This window comes from Alnus glutinosa, chromosome 1 (assembly GCF_958979055.1).
Source record: "Alnus glutinosa chromosome 1, dhAlnGlut1.1, whole genome shotgun sequence".
Taxonomy (NCBI): domain Eukaryota; kingdom Viridiplantae; phylum Streptophyta; class Magnoliopsida; order Fagales; family Betulaceae; genus Alnus; species Alnus glutinosa.
Window position 1 is genome coordinate 15,332,815 of NC_084886.1, and position 23,257 is coordinate 15,356,071.

Below are 23,257 nucleotides of genomic sequence, written 5' to 3' on the forward strand. Positions count from 1 at the left end.
ATATGCAAATCTCGATTATGTGAAGGGTTCTTGTTTTTTCTTTTCTTTCGCACTACTCAAATTCAATTTGGTAACACCATTGGATGAAACTGCCCTTTTTTTTTTCTTTTTTTTTTTTTTTTTTTTTTTCTTTTTAAATTTTTCTTTTTGCAATTAACTACATAGGTCTAAATTCAATTAACACACACCCACCTCGTCCACCCTTTTGTCTTGGAGGCGGCTTATGTCTTATGTGATCCCACCCCTTGTAGAGGAAGTTTTTCTTTCAAATTATCACCCCATTTTAATTTGTCTCTAAATTATTAATTGAGTCAATGTTTCTCTAAGATACTTAAATTTGTCAATGTCCTATTCAAAAACAGTAAAAAAGGAAAATTACCTCAATAAATTTTCAGTAAGACAAAAATATCTTTTATAAATTTTTCAAAAAAAAAGAGAAAAAATTTAAAAGCAAAAACAATTAAAAATTAAAAAAAACCAAAGGGGTGAAACAAAAATTTATAATTTTAAGTTTGGCTAAAAAACCAAAAATTTAGGATGTTAAAAAATTTAGAATGTTAAAAAAACAAAACTTTGGCTAAGGGCCATTGGTCTTATTTTAAGGAAAAAAGTCAAAAATTGATTTTCTACGTTTTCTTACGTAAAATATGCGAATATCCAATTGTCGATTTCTCTCTCCTCCACTCCCACAGCAGCCAGCAAGGGAGTTGTTATATGAGGGGTGGAAAGGCCAGGGTGGATACCTTCCTTCCTTCCACCGGCCCCTTTCGTGAGGGATAAATAGGTCACTCCTTTAATTTTGTGACCTCCACGACAGGGTGGGGGTCACCGAAGCCCTCGTCGCAAGCTCCATCTCTTTGGATCATTTTCATTTTGCTATTTTTTTTTCTTCTTAATTTTTGGTACTTTAATTTATTTTTGCAAGGCAGAATTGAAATTATTAACACATGTTTTTTGGCATGTGAGAAGCACATGTTCTTTTAATCGCATGTATTTCTCACATGTTTTTTTTAATAGTATTAATAAAAAAAAATATGTGCTTCTCATATGTTTAAATGATACACGTCATTTTTATACTTGAATTGTATGAAATTTCATATAAATCGATTTGTAGGAAATTTCTATCCGTTATCTACTGCTTAAGATATTTTTAGATAGACCCAAGCGCTATTAACCGTCTACTTAAAGGAGAAGACTAATCTAATCTAACGTCTAACTCTGATACTAAACATAACGTGAGAGAATATGAATAATTGTAAGAGACATTCATCTTCCAGCAAGAAAAGATAAAAATATATACTCGTCTTTAACCTCACTTTTACATTACCAAGTTGATGCGGCCGTGTTCATTAATTTTAAATTTTTTAATGATATTTAATTCAATAATTGATGGATACTATTACATCAACATAGTGGTATAAAAATAAAATAAGAGATGAGTATGTAATTACTCATAAAGATCAATAAATCAGGAGCAAATTGCTCTCTAGTTACAATACTATAAATATAATTTAAAATTTTTTCAATTCAAACTCTATTTATAACATAAAAAATGCCTATTGGGCTATAACATGAGCGGTTGAATTCACGTATCTCTTAACGTATTCAACACTCCACGATCTCAACTTGTGCAAACCTTCTTTAATTTTATCTATTATATTACCCATTTTGCTTCAATGTTGACTTCTCCCTACAAAACTCCAAAACATGTAACGCTGTCAAAACTTCAACCACAACAGCATAATGTAATAAATTTTTTGTTATACTACAACTACAAGCAAGCAGGCAGAGCATCTTCCTCATGATTCCTTACTGCAATGCCAATCACAATACGACCATGGATCTTATCAACCGCTATATTTGCTCATACAGTTTGGAGTTTTTATAATCAATACGAGAGAATTTATAATCAATTCTTAGTTAACCGTAAAACTCATCCCTAATCCCGACAATAAAGCATCTTCCTTTGAACAAAAATCTAAAAGATACTATCATCTTATCCTGTAACCTCAATTATCACTCACGCTACTCCTAAACGCGTTGCACCCCACCTCCCAACAAAACAACTCGCCGAAGCCCATCAACGACCACAGTACGGCCACGTCATCTCCCCGGGCCCTAATCAATCAATCGCCTAACCCATCCCAAACTCTCTCTTTCTCTCGTCGATGGTCCGTGTAGATCGGGCCTCATTTTGTCGCTGACTTCCGGTAAAATGGAGGAGCCGTTCTTCGATGTGGTGGAGTTTCTGAGGCGGCCTTCGATCGCTGAGACATTCGTCGACATATTGCTGTGCGCAGTACCGATATGGGTGGCGGTGATGATCGGGCTGGTGATCGGGTGGTCGTGGCGGCCCCGGTGGACGGGCCTTGTCTTCCTCGGCTTCCGCTCCAAGCTCCGCTTCCTCTGGACCGCTCCTCCGGGCTTCGGCGCCCGCCGCCTCTGGCTCGCCTTCTCCGCCCTCTCCGCCTTCTCCGTTTGCCGCACCGTTTGGTTCAACTTCAGACGCCGAAGCAAGGCATCGCCGGCGACGGCCGCATCCGAGTTTTCCACACAAGGAAATAGTGACGCTCTTGGGTGAGTTCTAATACAATTTTTTCTTTTAGTAAAATCTAATTAATTTTGGATTTTTTTTTATTTTTTTGGAATATTGTTGTTAAGTTTTTTTTTTTTTTTGGTTTTTGGTTAACTTTGTAATGAGTTACATTGGTTGCCTTAATGGAATTAATTTTAGCCTAATCATATTGTTAATTACTACTCTCTGATAACTGGGTGGTGAAAGTGTTTCAGTTTTATAGTAGAAAGTTGAGATTTTATGTTAATGCCTTAAAGCCCAAGCTATTTTCTAAAGGCAAGTTTTTGTTCATAATATGAGATGAGGATATAGGCTTGTTTGGAATATAAATGTAGCTGTTTTAACTACATATAAGTTGGGGCATTTTTGGTGAGAGTGGTGCAAATGCTTTAGATGGTCTTTTCGATGAAACCTAGTTACGCGGATTTCATACTTTGATCGTAAGATAGCTAACCAAGTATTATATAAAATGCATCAAATGGTCATCAATGGGACTTAGGAGACAAGGACGGTGGGACTGTATTTTGTTCTACACAAGGTAGGGGCATAATTTCTTAAGTAAAGAGTGATTTGAGTTCTAAGTTCAAGTTTGGTACTTGAATTTGTATCCACTGATAACCTTGTATGAGAGACCAGCTCGATGCCTTGAAAGATCTATTTGGAATTCTTTTGTTGATTGAATGATAAATTCAACACGAGGCTAGTTGTGGGAGTTCTGGTTTTACTGCGTGAGAGCATGCTACTCTAATCCAATGCTTTAATTTAGAGGGTGTTTTTTATCCTTTGCGACACCAGGACCTGGCAAGATGGAGATGTGAGCCTTCTCGAAGCAATTTGACCAGACAATTAAGATAAATAAAATTTTGCTGATAATGCTTCTGTCTTTTAAATCAAATATCTTGGAATATGACCCATGCCTTATGGGATGAATACAACATTACTTCTTTCTTTTGGTCCAGCCAAGAAAGAAGTTGTTGCGCTTCCAGTGCAAGATTCTGTAGGTGTTGCAGTTTCCGTGAAGGATATGGTTAAGTCTCCCTCTCCGGGGAGGGGTTTTCTTTGGCGGGATTTCTTAATCCGAACTTGTTTGTGCAAGTTAATTTCTCGCATAAAGTGTTGGTTGTGTCTACGTTGACTCCGGTTGTTAAGGAAGGTGCGTCGACTTCGGTTTCTCCAACAGCCATTATGAGCATTCCCAGCAGCCACCCTATAAGTGTTATGTTCCCTAAATTTTAGAGAAAATTTCAAGAAAGTCACAAAAAGCCACCCACAACAGATACCCTATATTTTTCCTATTCCTTAGGAATTGCACCACCCAAACTTTATTATAATCATAAAAATACTCTCTCCTCTCACGAGAGAGAGAGGACCTAGTGAAAGCCGAGTTCTTTGGTGAGTGGGACACCGAGTTCGGTCATACAAGCCTGCATGCGATCATCAAAGCCATACAACCCCGGGTACCTCTGTATGCACCGGTCCTGGATTCCAGCGAGTGCTTTTGCTAATGGGTAGCTGAGAGCGAAACCTCCACTGCCGTAGGCCATGTCGTACGAGAAGTATATGTTTTGCAAGTGGCTCTCCGATAAGCTTCCAATATGGTAGAACTGGTTGTGGTTGTACTCTTGGAGAATCCAGGCCAAGTTCTCGGTGACGAAAATGGTATCGTCGTCGCTCATCACGAACCAGTGGATGTCCTCAAGCCTGAGATGCAGCGTCTCATACACAATCCGCGAGATCCGCATTGCGGACTGGTGCCCCTGCCGATTCATGTACGAAAACCGTGACGTGTTACCGGAGATCCTCAGTGGCAGTAGGCCCTCGTCGCGATTTGGTGATGTTGTTCAGCTCTGAGGACAAAGAAGATGAAGAAGAGAAAGAGTTTATAGAATAAATATAAATAATAATAAATAAAAAAAGAGTAAATGTAAATGTAAAAAAGAAATAAATTATTTTAATGATATAGGAAAATGTAAAGGGAATCTATTGTGGGGTATATTTGGATAGGGAAGCAAGAAGTGATTTTGTTCCCTACATTTAGGAAAAATGGTTAGGTAGTTGCTGGGAATGCTCTAAGGAAGAGGATCTCAGGGTCAATGGTTTGACCCAATCTCAAAAGTAGCCAATAGGTTTTGGTCCTTCTGGGGAGGTGGCTGTGTGGGAGCAGGGCGACGAGGTATGGGATGGGGAGGATGGCGACTGCCCTTATCCTTTGGATGTTTTACCTCTCGAATTGGCATTGGATTGGGAGTTGGATAGTGATGAGGATACGGAAGCCATTGAAGAGGACTTCCATCGGGGAGTTAAGGCAGCACGTCCAAAGACCCAAAGTAGGAGGGAGGTGTTGAATTTGGTAAGCTCCATCAACTACAATGATTCTAGCGCATACTCCTGGCTTAAGAAAGGCAAAGCTCATGTGGTGTAGCGTTGAAGGCTCCCAAAGATTTTGGGATTGAGGACTTTCTTTTCTTGTTGTGAGTTACTTTGGTAGTTCCTATGTATACTTTCTGTGTATTTAGGGGTGCCTTTTAATTTTTTAATTCAATAGAATGATCTGACAATTTATGTTATTGGAAACTTATGTATAGAAAAGTACAAAAGTGATTTTTCCTAGCAATTGTTTTTAATCGTGCACCTAGTTGAAGAGATCTGATTTTGTCATTTTTCTGGAATAATCAAATAATCATGTAGACAACTGTCAACGTTGGTATAGTTTGTTTGTGCATAGTTAAGAAGCAACTTTGGTGAAGGAATGGAAGGATCATCTAATGAGTTTAGCCACAAAAATTGGGGAGTTTGATATAGATTAGAAACCTGTCGAAACATATGCTCTGCTGTTTTTCACCCCTCCATTTGTTCACCATTCCAAGTGCTTTTGTGCCTCTAATGACTATCTATTAAGTTATTTATGAACTTCCTCTTTCAGTTGTTATCTCGAGTTTTCTGAGTTGCTATAAGATTTTCTCTAATTGTATTACACTGCTGTATTGTAGTCTATTATTGCTTTAAGAAACACTGTTGTAATCCAAATCTGGTGAGTTTATTTTCTGTCTTTTATTGGAGTAATGTTGTTTCTTGTTCATTGATTAATTGGTTCTTGATATCTTAACTTTCCTGCAGCCCCACCACAAAAGCTGAGGGGAGAGTACAGGACATTGTGACAGAGAATGATTTAGAACACCTATTGCATCTTCTTGAAGGGAAGGATGTTGAGATGGAATGGCAAAGTTTGATGGAGAGGTCTACTCCTAACATGGCATACCAGGCTTGGCGCCATGAGCCAGAGGTAGATTTCAACTTTGACCACATTACATGTATTTTCTGTTCTTCATTTGCTGAAATGATGTGCGAGTATTATTTAAATCTAGTTTCCCCAAGAAGCATCTGTGTCATTATCAATTCTGTTCTTCATCTGCCCTTGTATTTTTTTTTTTTTTATTCATTTACTTGTAATGTTCAGCTGCTCTTTATATGTTCTGCATACATGACTTGCATTTAATAAAATGTTATAACATCTTGGACTACGCGTTCTGAGATCTTATGGAAGCAGGGTGTTTGTTTCTCATTGGAGTCATTGGGTTTTTAGTCTTGGTTAGAAGGTAGACATACGTTACTTCCTCTTCTGTATTTGTTTGCTTTGCACATATATCCCAAATTTGACCATGCATCTCTCAATTGTAATTCTCATCATGAGGTTGTGTCCCTCCCACTGTTTTTGTATTTTGATTGTATCATGTATTTTGACTACAATTCCAAAAGAAATCTGTCCACCTCCTCAGTTCACCCTGTTATGAATTTGAAAATTATTTGTTGGAAAGTTAGAGGTCTCAAGGAGGCGGGGGAAAGACTCAACATTAGCAATTTATTGAAAAATTGGAAGCATGATGTAGTGTGTTTTCAAGAACTAGAATGGAGCGAATTTTTGCTGGAATTGTTCAAAGTTTGCGGGGTGGTTCTTTTACAAGTTGAACTGCCAGCCTTTGGAGCCTCAGGTGGTATTCTATTAAATGTTGGATAAACGTGCAGTGGAGTGCATTGAGTAGGCGGTGGGCACTTTCTCTATCTCCTGCAAATTCAAATCCGTTCTGGATCAGTTTGTTTGGGTTTTCTTAGGAGTCCATGGCCCCAATGCTAATTCTGATAGACATTATCTGTGGGAGCCCTATGTCTAGGATTGATAGATTCTTCGTTTCTCTGCTTTGGGAAGAGCATTTCCCATACTTAATCCAGTGTCGTCTTCCTTGCCCCTTATCATATCATTTTTCCAAATTTCTTGATAGCGGATGTATGACCTGTGGATTAGGCTCATTTTAATTTGAGATAATGTGGCTGAAAGCATGGGTTTTTTAGATTCGGTGAAATAGTGGTTGGATTCATATTAGTTCTTCAACACTCCTTGTTATGTTTTAGCTAATAAACTAAAACGACTGAAACTTGGTTTGTAATGTTGGAATAAGGAGAGAAGAAAGGTGAGCGTGGGTCTCTTATTAGGCTTTTTGGTGGGCTCTAAGAATGTTGGTGCCCTCAACATTTTCCACTTTTTGTTTGCAACGATGCTTTGATTTTTTGCGGAACAAATCTAGATAATCTTCGTAATCTGCCCTAGTGACGGTGCGTGAGAGCGCGTCCAGCTAGGGGCTCGACTTCTTTTCCGTCCTCTCGCATTCTCTACCTCTCATAGCGTCTTGCTTGGTCCTCAAGTTTTGTGTTTCAGTCCTCTGATTTGTTGGGTGGTTCTTTGTTCGGCGATGTAGTTTTTTGGGTTGGTAGTCTTAGTCTCGGGTGTGTCGTGAGATGGATAAGAATTTCATAGTGGACTTGAAGTCTTTTACCTTCTCGGTCTTGGGTGGGGTGTCGATGTTGAGGGTGGAGGAGAGAGGAAAAATTTCCTGGGTGTGGTCATCTTGAATTCTCAGAGCTCTGAGTGGCTTGCTTCGACGTTGGAAGTGTTGTTGGGCTTCCCAGAAGAGCAAGATTTTGTTAAGTCGTTCAGAGAAGGATTGAATGTTCTAATTGCTCGGAGAGGTGGGAATAAAGCTAGGCACTTCTTAGAGGTGACAACGTTCGGGTTGGGCAGTCGGAAAGGGTCCATTCTTATTCCCGAGGGCCGTGGAGAGTGGGGATGGCTTAAATTCTCCGACGAGCTGAGAAAGGTTGTAGATTTTCTCTCAGTCTCTGTGGGTTGCGGGCTCGGTTACTCATCTACATCGGAGAAGAAGGCTGTGAAGGATGTTCGGCCGACTTGGGGTTTGGCTCCAAAGTGGACGGGGCCTTCTTTTGTGGAGGTTTTGAGGTCGGATTCGACCACTGCTTCGAAGACAATGCCCATAGTGGGTGATGGTCGTTCCTAGTTAAGGTCTTCATTGACGAAACCTTGCGAGCTTGATCTTCTTTCGGCGGTGTGGCATGCAGAGGCTGATTCGAGATCGACAGTGGATTGCTTCTTGTTGGAGTCTCACCTGCTTGATCTATCGGACAAAGACCAGAATGTACATCTGCAGGGTAAGTACTCGTTTGAATTTTGAAAATTCGAGATTGCGGACGTGGCTTAAGTTGGGTCCCAATTTTTATTTGGCTTTGGGCTAGGCTATTAGGAGAATTCTGGTCCGGTTTGCAGGGTCAGGGCTGTATCAAAAACCCTTAGGTTTTTGCGTGGCCCGACTAATGCGGAAACCTAAAGTTTCTTGCCCGCCACCATCCTTGCCGGAGACGACAACGGAGGTGTCTTCTGGGTTGGTTCTGAATCTACTTCCTCCTGGGGGTTTGGAGGTTACAGCGTTGGGAGCAAAAGAGGGCGCGAGTCTAGCTTCATCCGTTTTTTTTTGGGGATTCTTCTAGGTCGGAGCCCTTGTCAACGGCAGTTACAGGGACGGAGTCTTCTTCCGAGGGTGAGTTGAGCTGTTCCCAGGTCTTTCCGGTGTTATGACAAGTTTTAGTATCACAAGCTTTAAGAAGGCTATTTCAGTGTTCCAAGAAGAATCTATACAGATTCCAACTCAGAAAAAGTCGGATCTTTTGTTTCTGTCCGGACGGCCCAGTTATGCGTCCGGATGGCCTAGTTACGCATCCGGACGCCCATCAATGTCGAGAAGGTTCTGAATAGCTCCAGGTTGCATTCGTCTGGACGTCATGGCAACATGTCCGGATGCTCCTTAGAGTTTGAGAAGATACTCGAATTCCTTTGCAAACATAGATTGGGAAGACAACCTGCATCCATCCGGATGACAAGGCAACACCGTCCGGACGCGTTTCTTGATAAGAAAATTACGTGCAGACAATTTGCAACCGTCCGGACTCTAGGGCAACACCGTACATACGTGATCTTAATATGGAAACATGTGAAGCGCGTTATGGAAAGGTGGTTGCACAGTTGACCATCCGGACGCTCTATTGGGGACACTTCAGATTCCTAAACCCTTTTCTGCCCCTCCGTCTCTCGCTGGAGCAGCTACTTTGGGAGAGAAGCTGCGTTCTCCCCTCCCTGTGGTGGTTTCTAAGCCTTTCCAGTGTTACTACAAGAGGGTGAAAAAATTGAGGGAGGGCATTCTGTGAAGTGGAATGATGTGCTACTTTTTGATTCTCTGGAAGCCATGAAGATGTCTGTTGGCTACGTTGATAAGAGGGTTATGGGTGTGGAGCCGCCAACTGAGAAGGCGGCAAAGCCTCCTGCAATGAAGAAGTCAGTGACGCCAGTGAATCAGGGCCTTTTTAGGAAGGGGTTTCTCGACCTTCCCCCGATAGTTTCAGTCCCTCCCGTGTCGCCTCAGGAGGTCAACAATGGCGGGGTGGTAGGTCCTTCCTCCCCTTCGAGTGGTTGCTTAAATGGTTTCTCCCAATCTTGGAATTGGCCAGTTGATTTTGATCATAACGGGGAGATTGTGGTGTGGGAGGAGGAAGAAGATGATTATTGGGATGGTTTGCCCTTAGATTGGGCGATGGATGAGGATTTTGGGGAGGAGGCTATGGCTATTTGGGATGCCATGGAAGAGGAGTTCCAGTTTTTTGCGCGCCAGAAGTCTAAAGGAAAAATGGAGCTTCTGAATTTGCATAGCTCCACCAATTACGGTGATGCGAACTATCCATCTAGGCGTAGGAAAGGCAAGGCACACATGTTGTAGGTTTGTTGTGCCTTGACGGGTAGTGGGTAGTCTTGTTCTTAGTTGGGTTCTTTTGTAGCTTGTTTTTGGTTCTTTTGTGTTCTGGGGCCTTGGTGTTGTGGATTTTTGCAGGTTAGCATTGGTTCTTGTGTATACTTCTTATGTACTTAGGGGCGCCTTACGCTTTCTTTAATAAAGTTCTTCTTACTTATCAAAAACGTTGGAATAAGGAGGTCTTCGGAAATGTAGAGGGCGAGGAAGAAGTCATTTTCTTCAACACTCCTTGTTATGTTTTAGCTAATAAACTAAAACAACTGAAACTTGGTTTGAAACCTTGGAATAAGGAGGTCTTTGGAAATGTAGAGGGAGATGAAGAAGTCCTTGTTGGAGGAGATTCAGGTCCTTGATGTCTTTGAAGAGGAGAGAGTCAGGAGGGCTAAGGCGAAAACAGGTTTGGAGAATATTGCCATTCTGCAAGAAGTCAATTGGAGGTAGAAGTCTCGGGCAACTTGGTTAAACGAAGGGGATCATAACACTAGATTTTTCTGTTGCCTTGCCAATACTCATAGAAGAAACAACTTTATCTCCAATCTCAGCATTGATGGTAGTGTTAATCTTGATAAAGAGGCGATCAATGATACAATCAGTTACTACTTCAAGAATATTTTTACCGAAACAATTCCTTGGCGCCCCAAATTAGATGGCTTGGAGTCCCCCTTTTTAGATTACGCATAAGCAGATTGGTTGGAGAGACAATTTCAAGAGGGAGTAAGTTCTTTAGGCATTGCTTAGTATGGATGGTAACAAAGCGTCGGGCCTTGACGGTTTCACTATTGCTTTTTTTGGATCTTGGCTATAGTGATGGATGACCTAATGCATGTATTTCATAACTTTCATGAGCATGAGATGTTTGAGAAGAGCCTCAATGCTACCTTTATTACTCTCATTCCTAAGAAGCCTAGACATTGGGAAGTTAGGGCTTTAAGACTTATCAGCATGATGCGTAGTGTTTATAAAATCATGGCGAAAGTACTTACTATTAGAATGAATCAGGTGTGAGCACTCATTTCAAACCGTGCTTTAATAGGGGGGAGACAAAGTCTAGATTCAGTTCTTATAGCCAATGAATGCTTGGACAGCAGGTAGAAGTAAGGAATTCCAGGTGTTATTTGCAAGCTAGACCTGGAAAAGGCTTATGACCTTGTCAATTGGGAGTTCCTCTCCTACCTCATGGGGCATTGTGGTTTTGGTACTAAATGGAAGAAATGGGTATCTGCTTGTATTTCCACAGCCCGCTTCTCCATCTTTATTAACGATAACCCGCATGGTTTCTTTGATAGTTCTCAGGGCCTTCACCAAGAAGACCCTCTCTCACCCTTTCTCTTCGTGATTGTCATGGACACTCTCAATAGGATGTTCTCTAGAGCGATGGTCGGGGGTTATTTATATGTCCCCCCTAGAATTATTCCACCTTATGTTCACAGATGATGCACTTATTATGTGTGATGCAGATCGTGATCAAATATGTAATTTGGGTCACATTCTCCTGTGTTTCAAGGCCATTTTGGGCTTGAAGGTCAACCTCCGAAAATCTGAGTTAGTCACAGTAGGGCAAGTATCGCATAAGTAATTGCTAGCCGATATTCTCAGTTGCAGCATCTCTTCTCTTCCCTTGAAATATTTGGTTCTCTCTGGGTTTTTCGTTTGAATCAAAAACCATTTGGGATGTGGTAGTTGAGAAGATGGAAAAAAAGGTTGGCTAGTTGGAAGAAGATCTACTTGTCTAAGGAGGGCACCTTACTCTTATTAAGAATACATTCTCTAGTCTACCTACATATTTCTTATCTCTCTTCCCATTACTAACAAACATTGTTAGGAGATTGGAGCGTTTTCAGATAGACTTTCTTTAGTATGGACTAGGTGAGGAGACCAAGTTTCACCTGGTGAATTGGAAGACTATATGCTCTCCAATCCCTAGTGGATGGTTGGGAGTAAAAAATCTCATGTTGTTCAATAAAGCTCTTCTTGGTAAATGGCTATGAAGATTTGTGCAAGATGGGAGTTCTTTATGGACACAGGTGATTGTTGAGAAGTATGGGGTCTAGAGAGGGGCTTGATGTTCAAAGGAAGCTCAAGGGCCTTATTGGATGTGTCCTTGGAGGAATATTAGAAACGGCTGGAGGTTTTTCTCTAACCTTGTCTTTCAAGGTTGGGGACGAATTCAACATTCGCTTTTGGCATGACGTGTGGTGTGGAGAAGTGGCTCTGAAGTACTCATTCCCAAAACTTTTATCAATAGCACGGAACAAAGAGGCCTTGGTGCCAGACTACTTGGATTCTTCCGACTCTTCTATCCATTGGAATTCGAGTTTCATTGGGGCAATCCTGGATTGGGAGCTAGAATCTTGACTTATTTCTCAATCTGTTATACTTCTCGAAAACCCATATAGGGAAGGTGGATGGAATGTTGTGGACCCCGGCTAGTAGCCACAGTTTCAAAGTGATGAGCTATTATAAAATGTTACAGACTAGAGAGCATTTTTCATTCCCCTAGAAAAGTATTTGGAAGGCTAATGCCCCACCATGCATTGTTTTCTTCTAATGGATGGTTGTTAAGGGTAGAATCCTTACGATTGATAATTTTAGAAGACGGGGTTTCTCTCTTGTAAACTGGTGTTGCCTTTGCAAAAGGAATGAAGAGACTATAAATTGCCTTCTCATTCACTGCGAGTACACTAGTGATCTATGGCACTTGGTTCTCAACTAATTCGGGGTTTCGTGGGCTATGCCTAGCAACATCTTAGAGCTGCTTTATTGTTGGAAGATTCAATGGCAGGGACATCTCAAAGAGACTATCTGAAAAGTTATTCATGCTTTCTTAATGCGAAGCATTTGGAGAGAAATGAATCGGCGTCTTTTTTAGGATTGCAAGTCCAACGTGCTTTCTTTAAAATCCTCATCTTTTAGATTGGGCTATTGCATATGTTCCTAAACTATCCTCATCAGATCTTGTAGATATGGTTAATTTTTTAGATTATAGAAGCTTATAGGGTGATTGTTGATAAAGTCCATTAAGCCTTATTCTTCCGCAAAAGGCACCTTAAGGGAAGAGGTTTGCTCAAGACTTATAAAGCTCACAACCCAAGTATACCTTGGCAATGTGGGACTCTTAACACGCCTCCTCACGTGTGGCACTATTGTCCAAACACATGTACAACGGGAGGGAAGGCTCAACATTGTCCAAGACCTTGAAGTTCTGATACCATGATAAAGTCCATTAAGCCTTACTCTTCCACAAAAGGCACCTTTGGGGAAGAGGTTTGCTCAACGCTTATAAAGCTCACAACCCGAGTATACCTTGGCAATGTGGGTTTTTTAACAATTGTATCTTTTGTATAGATTTCGCGTACGAGGGCTTTGTCATTTTTTTTCAATAAAATTATTATTCATTAAAAAAAAAACATCATGTATCAGTTTCTGACACTGATTTATTATCAGACAGGTCCGACAATTTACCGTACTAGAACTGTCTTTGAGGATGCAGCTCCAGAGGTGGTAAGAGATTTCTTCTGGGATGATGAGTTTCGACCTAAATGGGATCCTATGCTTGTACACTTCAAAATATTGGAGGACTGTCGAGATACGGGGACAATGATTGTTCACTGGATAAAAAAGGTTTGTATATCAAAGTGTTTGCACAATTGTATGCATGTCTTGGTTTTTATAATACCTCTTTTTAGTTCAAACAATGTTGGCATCGATATTTTAATGTGTGCCCCTCCTATTTGCAGTTCCCTTTCTTCTGCAGTGATCGAGAATATATCATTGGTAGAAGGATATGGGAGGCCGGGAAGACGTATTATTGCGTGACAAAGGTATAGGTTGCAACATCTGATCATTTATGTTTGAACAGTAATCTTTTCTCCTCTACTGCTTCTCTAACTCCTTTTTAGGAACAGGCCCTTCTAGCTTGTTATGACCACAGGGATTGGGTTGAATCCCTTGGCCTTTTTTAATATATGAACAAAATGCAATAGGGAAGAAACTGTATATCTCTGAGATTTTAAATGGTCAGCAGATTAAAGTCCTCTTCAGGGCGAAAGGACCAGTAATGATTTTATCTTAAAGAATATAAATCTATATTGCTTATAACAATGACGTTGACGTTGCATCTGTGGCCATGACCACAACACTCTACACTGCACCACTCCACTTTGAGCTTCCTCACATGGCTTTCACTTTTTCTTCATCTGTATCTTCTTCCTCCTTTACTGCTCTGCTCCTCTCCTTAACTGAGATCGCCCGAACTCCCCATGAACAAATTCCAAATTTGTTTCCTCTATCTTCCCACAACTGAATCAAAACAACCCCAATAACCCAAAATCCGAAATCCCTAGACTCTAAGAAGAGAGGAGCAGGCAGAGAGTGGTATTGAGAAGTGAGAACATAAACTCCAAAGAAAATTTGGGGTTTGTATATAACACTACAGAGGTTGCTTGAGTTGGGGCAAGTCAGTTACCCATAACCCGACAGCCGATGCAACCCCTGTCAGAAATTGTTTTTCTTGCCAACTCTTGCCTGACCAATGTTGGAAGCTGACTTTTTTACCGTTGGTTTGGTCAGGTTGGGTATTTTTCTCAGCCCCCGCTCTTTTATCAAGGGTCTGTTTTGTGGAACTAAGATTTGTCGTTACTATTCATTTTCCATTTTTTGCTCCCTTGGCATAGCTAAGGGCATCAAATCATCTACAAATGGTCAGCAGATTAAAACTCCTCTTCAGGGTGAAAGGACCAGTAATGATGTTTTGATAATAGAAAATAATCTTTAACTTCTAACAGAGAGATTCCTACGCAAATGTATCTTCTGGGCTATACACTTAATTTCCACCCTTGTTTAATCTAGACTTGAAATTAACCTTAAAAATGATCTCATCTAAACATCTAATTGTTCCTGTAAAACAATTTGTGGCCCTACTTCGCTCTAATTAGAAATTCTAATATAGTGTTTGTGAGCGACTTTGTTGCTCTTGTTTTATCAGGGGACTTTTGTTTTGTGGCATTGAAATACATCGATACTATTTATTTTGCGTTTTTGCTCCCTTGATCTAGCTCAGGTCATCTACCTACTAATTTGGTTGTTCCATTGAGAAGCTTCAGAGACCTCTCCCGATAGAGTCTGTTGCGTTTATAAAAAGATTACATCCTGTTGGGTTATACACCATGGTTAACTGAGAATGAAAATAGTGATTTTTTTAAAAAAATAAAAAATAAAAAAAAAATAAAATAAAATACTGCATATAATCATAAGCCCAAAAAAAGAAAGAAAAGAAAGCGCGGAAGAAAAAAAAAAGGTGGACTTGATTACATAGTATAAGGGGTTCAGATATTTTATCAGTTTCCAGTCAGTCAATTCAGTCTTCTATCTCATAGTGCATTGGTTGGTATTAGATTTTCACTAATTTTCTCGAATCCAATATTTGTGCTGATGTTTGTTGTTTTCATGTGTTAAGTTCTCTAGTATTTGTACTGTATATTTTAACTAAGAGAATATACATAGTATTATTACATGTGGCGCCTAATGTTTCCAGCATATGGACGTGTCCTAATATGTGAGCTAGAATATTTCAGGGGGTGCCATATCCAGCTTTGCCCAAGCGTGACAAGCCTCGACGTGTTGAGCTATATTTCTCTAGTTGGATTATCAGGGCTGGTAAGAAGTGTTGTTTATTTAATTGATTTTTGCAACAATTTTGGTGAGCAAATTTTAGTGACAACCGAGTGTTGCTGCTTCATTTGCTGAATTTGGAGAATCTGTGCAGTGGAATCTCGCAAGGGAGATGGACAGTTGTCAGCATGTGAGGTTACCCTTATACATTATGAAGACATGGGGATTCCCAAAGATGTGGCAAAGCTAGGAGTCCGTCATGGGATGTGGGGGGCTGTCAAGAAATTGCACTCCTCCGGGATGAGAGCATACCAGAATGCAAGAAAATCGGAGGTTTCTTTGTCTAGAAGTGCTTCGTTGGCAAGAATCACCACGAAGATTTCTTTAGAGCCAGTTTCTGGTGAAGAGGAAAAACATGAACCTCCCCGCAAAGAGAGACCAAAAGGTGATGGCATCGATTGGAAATGGTTAGCTATAGGTGGAACTGTGGCTCTGGTTTGTGGACTTCACTCGGGTGCAATAGGGAAAGCCTTGTTACTCGGAGCAGGGCAGAGATTTGCTCGGAGGTGAGAGTTAGCCTCTTGAGAAGAGACATTGCATTTCTATCTGTTGAGGATTCATTAAAAATTTATTCACATATGAACGACCACATGGATTGTTCTTCATTTTCATCCATAAAAAAGTTCATTTTCTATTATTCTTATTATTATAATTTGGCCTCTATGGTGGCGTCTGTGTCTCTAATGCCGTCGTACTACCTCGGTTGGTTGGTGTGGATTTAGCATCATCTTGAAGCTTCCAAGCTTTTGAGGTAGATTATTGTTGACAATTAATTTCCAGAGACTGATTTTTCTTAATTTTATCTTCGTACTTCACTTCGACTCTATAAACCCGTGGTTTTTTTTCAGGTCTGCAATACTTTAAATCCTGATCAAATTATTTGCAATGAATAAGTGGGAAAATCCTGATCTCATTTATTTGTTGATAACAGGTTGGAATGTGTCATGTCACTTTTTTTATGTTCTTTTTCTTAGATATCGATGACGTGGTATATTCTTAATCATTTGTTTATAAAGGAGGAGGCATTGTAATTTGTAGGCACTGCAATACCTAAGGGTGTATTTCAGAAGATCCTGATTCATCTAGTTTTGCATTTGAATAGAAACCAAAATTTATTAGCTTTTAAAAATGGATCCATTTGTAAGATAGGTATCGTTGAGAACAATTAGGAGAGGCATTATTCCCCCAGACGTGCAACAACAATTGGCCTTTGTCGCTTATCAGAGCACCATATGCTTTGAAGTTGTGGCAGCAATCCACTTTTGCAAGTTGGAATGAAGCTAAAGTTGATGGCGCCTTCTTTTATGTCAAAACAGTAGATTGACTCATTGACCCTATCTCGGATGGATAGATAGCACAACTTTATCAACAATTGACCGTATCTCCGATGGATAGGATGATTTTACCTATATAACTATTTAAAAACGTAATAAATTTTTGAAAAAAAGTATATATACTCACTTTCTTAATACTATTACTTCATTTCAATGTCCCCTCTAAAACTATAAAAAATATCCTTCATAAAATTATAAAAATTCTTAAAAAAATATAAAAAAAAAAAAAAAAATTTTTTTTTTTTTTTTTTTTTAACAAAAAATCTAAATTTCATTTAATGTTTTCTTTTTAAAAATTTCATTTTTAAATTTTTTTTTTTTCGAATTTAGAAGAACATTTTTTGTCTTATTGAAAAAAATTTATGGTCATTTTTGTCTTTTTGTTGGTCTTGGAGAACATTGACTTTTTTTGGTAATTTTAGGGGGTAAATATATTTTTCCTTTATATATATATATATAAACTTAAAAATGAAAGCAAAAAATAATAATAATTATTATGGGGTGGCTCCTAGGGTTGGCCAGGATATGATTTTGACCACCCCTAATGACCAGTCTGGGAGGTGGCTGAAACAACCTTCAAGGCCATTTGGGGGTCACCCCCATTTAGCAAGGGGGTGCTTTCGGCCGGTCTGGGAGTGGTTGACATTGCCATCGAGGGTGGCCTAGCCAAAAAAAAATTAAAAAAAAATGAGGGCTTGGCTATATGGGGGATGGTCAAACCACCCCTGGCCAAATGGGAGTGCTTGAGCCACCCTCAAGGGTGGTTTCGGCTACTCCTATTTGGCCATTTGGGGGTAGCTTAGGCTTTTATATTTTTGGTTTCAAGTTTTTCTTAATGTTTTTAATGTCAATTTTTTTTAAAAAAAAAATAATATTAATAAGCCAGTCAAGTTTTGAATGGCGTTAACATTATTTGCCTTTAATTTTATAAATAGAAGTACTACTTGCGTTAATTGGGTGTATACAGATACCAAATGTAAAACTTTTTGAAACCGAGGTAGCCCTTTGATAATGAGCCTTACCGCATGTACTAAAAAAGTTACTAACCCAAAAAAAATATATAATAATTTTTGTTGCATGTTTATGGTAAGAGAGTAACAACAGTGCCTTAGGGTAATTATAAACTGTACAATTATCGGAAGGTGTTACAATTTTCTTTAATTTGATTAGTAGATGCAAGTCAAATGGAGCTGCCATATCCTTTCCAATCCCTAGTACTCTATTTACCTAACTACGTTTTCACAAAAGTTACTCTTTTTTTTTTTGTTGGTATTTTTAAATAACGAGGGTGTCCCGGCTAATCCTCCCAATCAACACGCACTAGACAATTATTAGACCACGTCGAACCTTAGAGGTGACCCCTAAAGGAATTATTGTGCAAGTGAGTTTTGAATTCTCAACTTATGCTATGCAAAATATTTATCAAGACCTCAACTTGCCACTTAAATTGTTCCTTTAAAGTTACAACAACCAGTACTCTTCAAATCAAGTTATATGCTCCTTGTAACACCCGGATTTTGTTTCCTTGAATAAAAAGATATTAATTTTGGGGATAGAGGGATTTGTGATACTTTGAGGACGAATGATGTTTAATTCCTAGGCCTTAATTTTTGCAAAGGAAATTAATTGGGGTTGTTGATCAGGAGTTTATTAATTTCTAGGCTTGAAAGCTTGAAAGAGCCAAAGGGGTAGTACTCAGATTGGGTGTGAATTTCAAGAGATGTTGTGGTTTTAGTAACTAAGAGATGGGAAAGATTGTGGAAATAGATAATAAGGGAAAAATAAATTAATGAGATTTTGGTTGATCGAAGTTGGGTGACATGACAGGCGAGTGAGTTTGACGTAGCAGACTTCGATTGAACAAAGTTGGAGCTTGTTCGATCGAAATGACATCTCCATGTGGCAGGATCCCACATGCGGTAGATAAGATCAAATGACACTACGACAATCAGGATTATGTGATGTGGGTAAGTGAGATCAAATGATTGTAAGTAAATCTATTAGGGTGCGTTCGATCAAAGTACAATTCGTTCAATCGAATTGGTTTCAAGCATGCGAGCAGGTGAGATTCAATTTGCATCTAATGCACATTGTCACATTTTGACCAATCGAACTTATTTTAAGTCGTGCGGAACAAGGCTTTAAAACATACAAAGTGAAGGAAAACTTCGTCCAAAAGCCAACCCATCTCTCCCCTTTTAGAGGAGCAGAGAGAGAGAGAGAGGGATGCGTGAGAGATATATAGTAGGGTCAAGAGAGAGAAGGGTTGAAGAGGAGAAGCTTGGGGCAAGCAAAACTCCAAAGGTAAGCTGCTCCTTTAAGCTCCGTTAGATGTGTTGGAATTGTGTTATTTTATATATGCCTCCAAATTGATTGGTCCAAAACCAACCCTTAGGCTAGGTTGAACCACTTCAATTGATCACCACAATCTCCCCTCTCAAACGTACTCGCATGGCGCAAAAGTTTCAACCGCGCGCAAACAAAGATGGCAACTACTCCTCGATCAATTACTTTTCGGCTATTAAGAGCCTCTAATGATCACTTTGCTTCAAGTCCTTCAAACGTATTTTGATTAAAACCCCGGCCATTTAGTCGTTTTGTAACTTCAGGACTTGAATATGTTGTTAGCAATTAGGGAGGGATTGACAATCTGGGTCATTCCTTCAAACACTGTGATAGATAGGAGTGTTTCTCCAATCCTAACACTTCGATTAATTCAAACTAATCTCTATCTCATTAGTAATGAGATATTATCTTTCTCTTTATATTATTTTTAATTATCTTTCCAATTAGGATATCTTATTATCTTTATCTTTCTAGTTGGTTTATCTTGAGAGTTGTTAAGTTAGTAAAAGTATTATTGCTTATGTTTATTGTAGTTAATTATTAATAGTATTTTTATTTTTATTTAAAGACCATTTGATCGTTAATAAAAATGAAGAAAAGAAATAGACTTTTGTCTTTTGGTTTATTTCTAATCCTAATTGGATTCGCTTGAAGTCTGTCTCTAACCATTAATTGAAGTTCATTATCAACATATTTTTCATTTCATTTTCACATTCTTTCATTATTCATCCATTCCATCGGAAAGTACTTATCACACTGGCCGGAGCACAACAAACTTAACGTGGGATTCTACAAATTCAAGCTTTGTTCAATCACAGGGAAAAAGACAAAAGCACCCGAATATATTAAGACCACGCAGCTTGAAAACCCACATTATTCATTAAAAAAAAAAAAAATCTGGACCGAGATCTTCTGTAGTCGTTCTTTCTACCGCCCCTAGGCCGGATCCTTTATAAAATACTCCACTTGATGTCCTTGTTTACAATGTGTAAAATTTAAACATACAAGAAAGATATTAGTGAACTCTAAAATACCATAAGATCTTTAAGGAAAATATCATGTAAAGTATTTGTTTGCATTATTATTATTATTATTATTATTTTTTTTTTATACGAGATATCCTAGTTTACCTATCGCCGAACAATACCTTAGAATAGGCTGGCCTACACACAGTGGTAGCGTAACCGAGCGTAGAGGCATGGTCAGAATTTGCAGACTAATCCCGGCCCCATTCCCAGCACCATTGTGACTATGCTCAAGTGACTGGCCCAAAGAGAGAGGTAACACTTAAGTGGATTCGAACTTGAGACCTCGAGAAGTGATATTCCCTTCGAAGCCGCAAGCCTCACCACTAAGCCACCCCCTTGGGGTTATTTTTTTTTGTTTGTATTTTGTTTATGATGAAATCTATAATTTTGACTGTATCGTACTATGTGTCATTTAATATCCCAAGAAATCCCCTCTATAGAAGTTCTAACCACTCATTCTTCATCTTCTTAGTTCTTAGCGTTGGTTATGGCCTATGGGAAATTAAGAATCATGCATGCCATGGAATTTGTTTCATGCTTTATATTCATTTATTTGAAAAATGAATAGGGTATTATAATTCTTTTACAAGGGCTTATAGTACTTTTGATTAACGAGATAAATGTCACATTTATTGTAACAAGGGCTTATAGTACAATTTGTACTGCACTAACAAAACCCCATTGATATATACAGACTTGATAGTAATTTAGTAATTTATTTATTTCTCATCTTTCTTTCATGTCGAGTTGACCTAAAGTGGACGCCATGCATCCTGCTTTTTATCAACTCCCACCTGGTAATTAACAATTTATTGCTCACTTAATAATCAACTCCCACCTGCTTTTTCACTTACTTTTTGGTCCTAATTAATTGGCTGCACGAGAAGTTATGAAGAAAAAAATAAAATAAAGAAATTAACCAATTACATCCACTTGATCGATTCAACTCTTTTGCACATATATAATAAAATAAAACTGCTTGTATTGTTCAGAAAAAGAAGTCGTTGCACGTACGTATGGTATAGTAGCTGCATGTGTGCAAATTGCAGTGTCTTTTATGCCACAAGTAGGAAGAAGAAGATCATTATCATTGACAGCTCTGAGAAGCACTAATCTTATCATCAAAACCTTTATGGCGAAAGAAGCGTGTATTGTGGATTATTCTACAACAGCAACAGCAAATGCACGAGTTCATGTCTCATGCATGCACTGTCTCACTGGATAGTCAAGCTTGAAAGGGACCCCCACTGTATTCAAAACAACTGGTGGCGTTTGTGGTTCGAATTCGCCCTCCACCACGTACCCTAGCTAGCTATTAATCCTTCGATCAGCATTATCCACATCGATCCTAGACATCAATTGATATGTCATTTCATCTTTCCAATTGCAGATCATCTCATTTGTCAAGTAAGTCATATATAGCTTTTATGAAAGACTTCTTGTTACTTTTTTGCTTTTTTATTTTATTTTGTGGTCATATATATCTTGTTGCAATTCAAAGGTGTAGGGTTGAGTATTTGTCTTTTATTATCTTCTTTCTTCTTCTTTTTTCTTTTTAATCAATATTTTATTTACAATTGATGTGACGACTTTAATCCTATTTTCTACTCCGAAAAAGTAGAGAATTTCATTAGAACTGAATAAATACTCCGAAATGCATTATTAATTAGCATCTAACATGGTAAAATATGAAAATAAAATAGAAAATAATACTAAAGAACAGAAGCGAGAGAGATATAGAGACTATGATAAAGTATTGATTAATTAATTAAATTTACTTCTTCTTATCCGCTTAAATTTTTGAGATAAGTAGAAGGTTTTGAGTTTGAACTCTATCTTTTTTATTTACTTTCAATTTTAATTAAATATTTAACGTTTTAAACCTTACCTATTAAAAAGAAGTTTGAACTTATTTTTGAAGAAAGAACTGTATATTCTATATAGCTTATAAACGTACCCTCGTGGTCTATTGATTAATTGGGTGATATATTCAAAAACATTTTCGATTGTTAATATTATTATTTAGAAACGAGAAAAAGAAAAAAAAAAAAAAAAAAAGGGTTTTATCACAAGAAGGCGATTGATTAATCATGGGTGGACATTTACCCCCAAGTCAAGGGTTCAAATTAAAGAACAGGTTATAGAAGCGACAATCATGGAATTATCGGTCTACGGAGTACGGTCTACCTCTAAAAAGGAAAAAAAGATTAGACACTAATTAGAATTAAGCCACAATAATCAAAATTAGCTGCGGACGTTCATTCTAAATAAGGAGTTGTTGACGTGACAACTGACAAGTGTGTAACGATAAACTCCTTGCGAGTAAAAAGCTAAATATTATTCTCTCTTGAGTCTTGACTAATAAGCATAAGTTCATTAATTAATCAAGTTAATCTGTACTTTAGAGGTGAAAACAGAAAAGAAAAAAGCGGCAGTTTTTGATCGGAAAGTCGGAAAAAAAAAGCAGCACTGTGTTTAGATCGATAAAAAACAAAACACACGGAGACAACTGATGTACAGCACTCTCGCCTTGCTATTACGTCACTGCTGTTATTTCCGTGAATAAATAAAAACTCCGACTTGGTTTTATTGGCAGGCGATGTGCCACGTGGCAGCCCCTTCACCTCATAACGTTAGAATCTTGGGAAAAGGGTCTAGAGCTTCATGTAACTGCGGTAGCCGGACGCATGGCAGGCGCTTTGTAATGTAACTGGTCTCTCTCTCTCTCTCTCTCTCTCTCTCCAGCACGGTCTTTTAAGATTCACGCCTTCTGTCTCGCTCTGTTTCTCCTCGAGATTTTTCAAATATTTGTTGTCGTTCGCTTGTTGGAGTGCCGTTTATAGTAAAAGAAGTGGCCGACGGAAAGCAAATTCTTATGGATTTGAGGGGCAAGAGGTATGTGGGTCTCCACAGATCATGCTTTGTATTCTCACTTAATTTTGTTGCTTTTGCTTCGACCCTGAGTAGCTTCTGAAACATGCATTTCTTCGAATCATAATGGTGTTCTTGTTTGTTTTTTTTCCCTGATTTCTGAGTTAAAGCTTTACTAATGAACAAGCACCAAGAGAACCTGAAATTTTTACTTTAACAACTTTTTTTATGATGATATATCTACTTGAGACATGAATATGAATATATTTGCCCATAGTTAATTGC

General features: G+C 38.7%; 2 protein-coding genes across 6 annotated transcripts in view; both read left to right on the top strand.

Annotated features, from left to right (window-relative positions):
• Positions 1 to 1,860: 1,860 nt before the first annotated feature.
• Positions 1,861 to 16,223, top strand: LOC133874331 (uncharacterized). The gene is made up of 6 exons (XM_062312229.1): positions 1,861 to 2,577; positions 5,693 to 5,858; positions 13,168 to 13,344; positions 13,461 to 13,544; positions 15,297 to 15,378; positions 15,488 to 16,223. Exons 1-6 carry the CDS (start codon positions 2,216 to 2,218, stop codon positions 15,901 to 15,903), a joined length of 1,287 nt encoding a protein of 428 aa, XP_062168213.1. The 5' UTR covers positions 1,861 to 2,215; the 3' UTR covers positions 15,904 to 16,223.
• A 2,656-nt stretch (positions 16,224 to 18,879) lies between these two features.
• Positions 18,880 to 23,257, top strand: part of LOC133874350 (uncharacterized) — a 30,902-nt gene continuing 26,524 nt past the window's right edge. For 4 of the 5 annotated variants that reach the window (XM_062312250.1, XM_062312257.1, XM_062312280.1 and 1 more), the window contains exons 1-2: positions 18,880 to 19,031; positions 21,094 to 21,508. In XM_062312250.1, coding sequence (XP_062168234.1) covers positions 21,466 to 21,508 — 43 coding nt within the window. In that variant the 5' untranslated portion in view covers positions 18,880 to 19,031; positions 21,094 to 21,465. Of the gene's footprint in view, positions 19,032 to 21,093; positions 21,509 to 22,697; positions 22,997 to 23,257 lie in introns of all 5 variants that reach the window. The other variant, XM_062312264.1, reaches the window with a different exon arrangement.

What these genes read in the sequence shown, in the direction of transcription:
- LOC133874331 (XM_062312229.1), top strand. Translation starts at nt 2,216, where the DNA reads ATGGAGGAGCCGTTCTTCGATGTGGTGGAGTTTCTGAGGCGGCCTTCG. An exon ending in GGAAATAGTGACGCTCTTGG is followed by an intron (nt 2,578 to 5,692) that starts GTGAGTTCTAAT and finishes ACTTTCCTGCAG; the next exon opens with CCCCACCACAAAAGCTGAGG. An exon ending in TTGTTCACTGGATAAAAAAG is followed by an intron (nt 13,345 to 13,460) that starts GTTTGTATATCA and finishes TCCTATTTGCAG; the next exon opens with TTCCCTTTCTTCTGCAGTGA.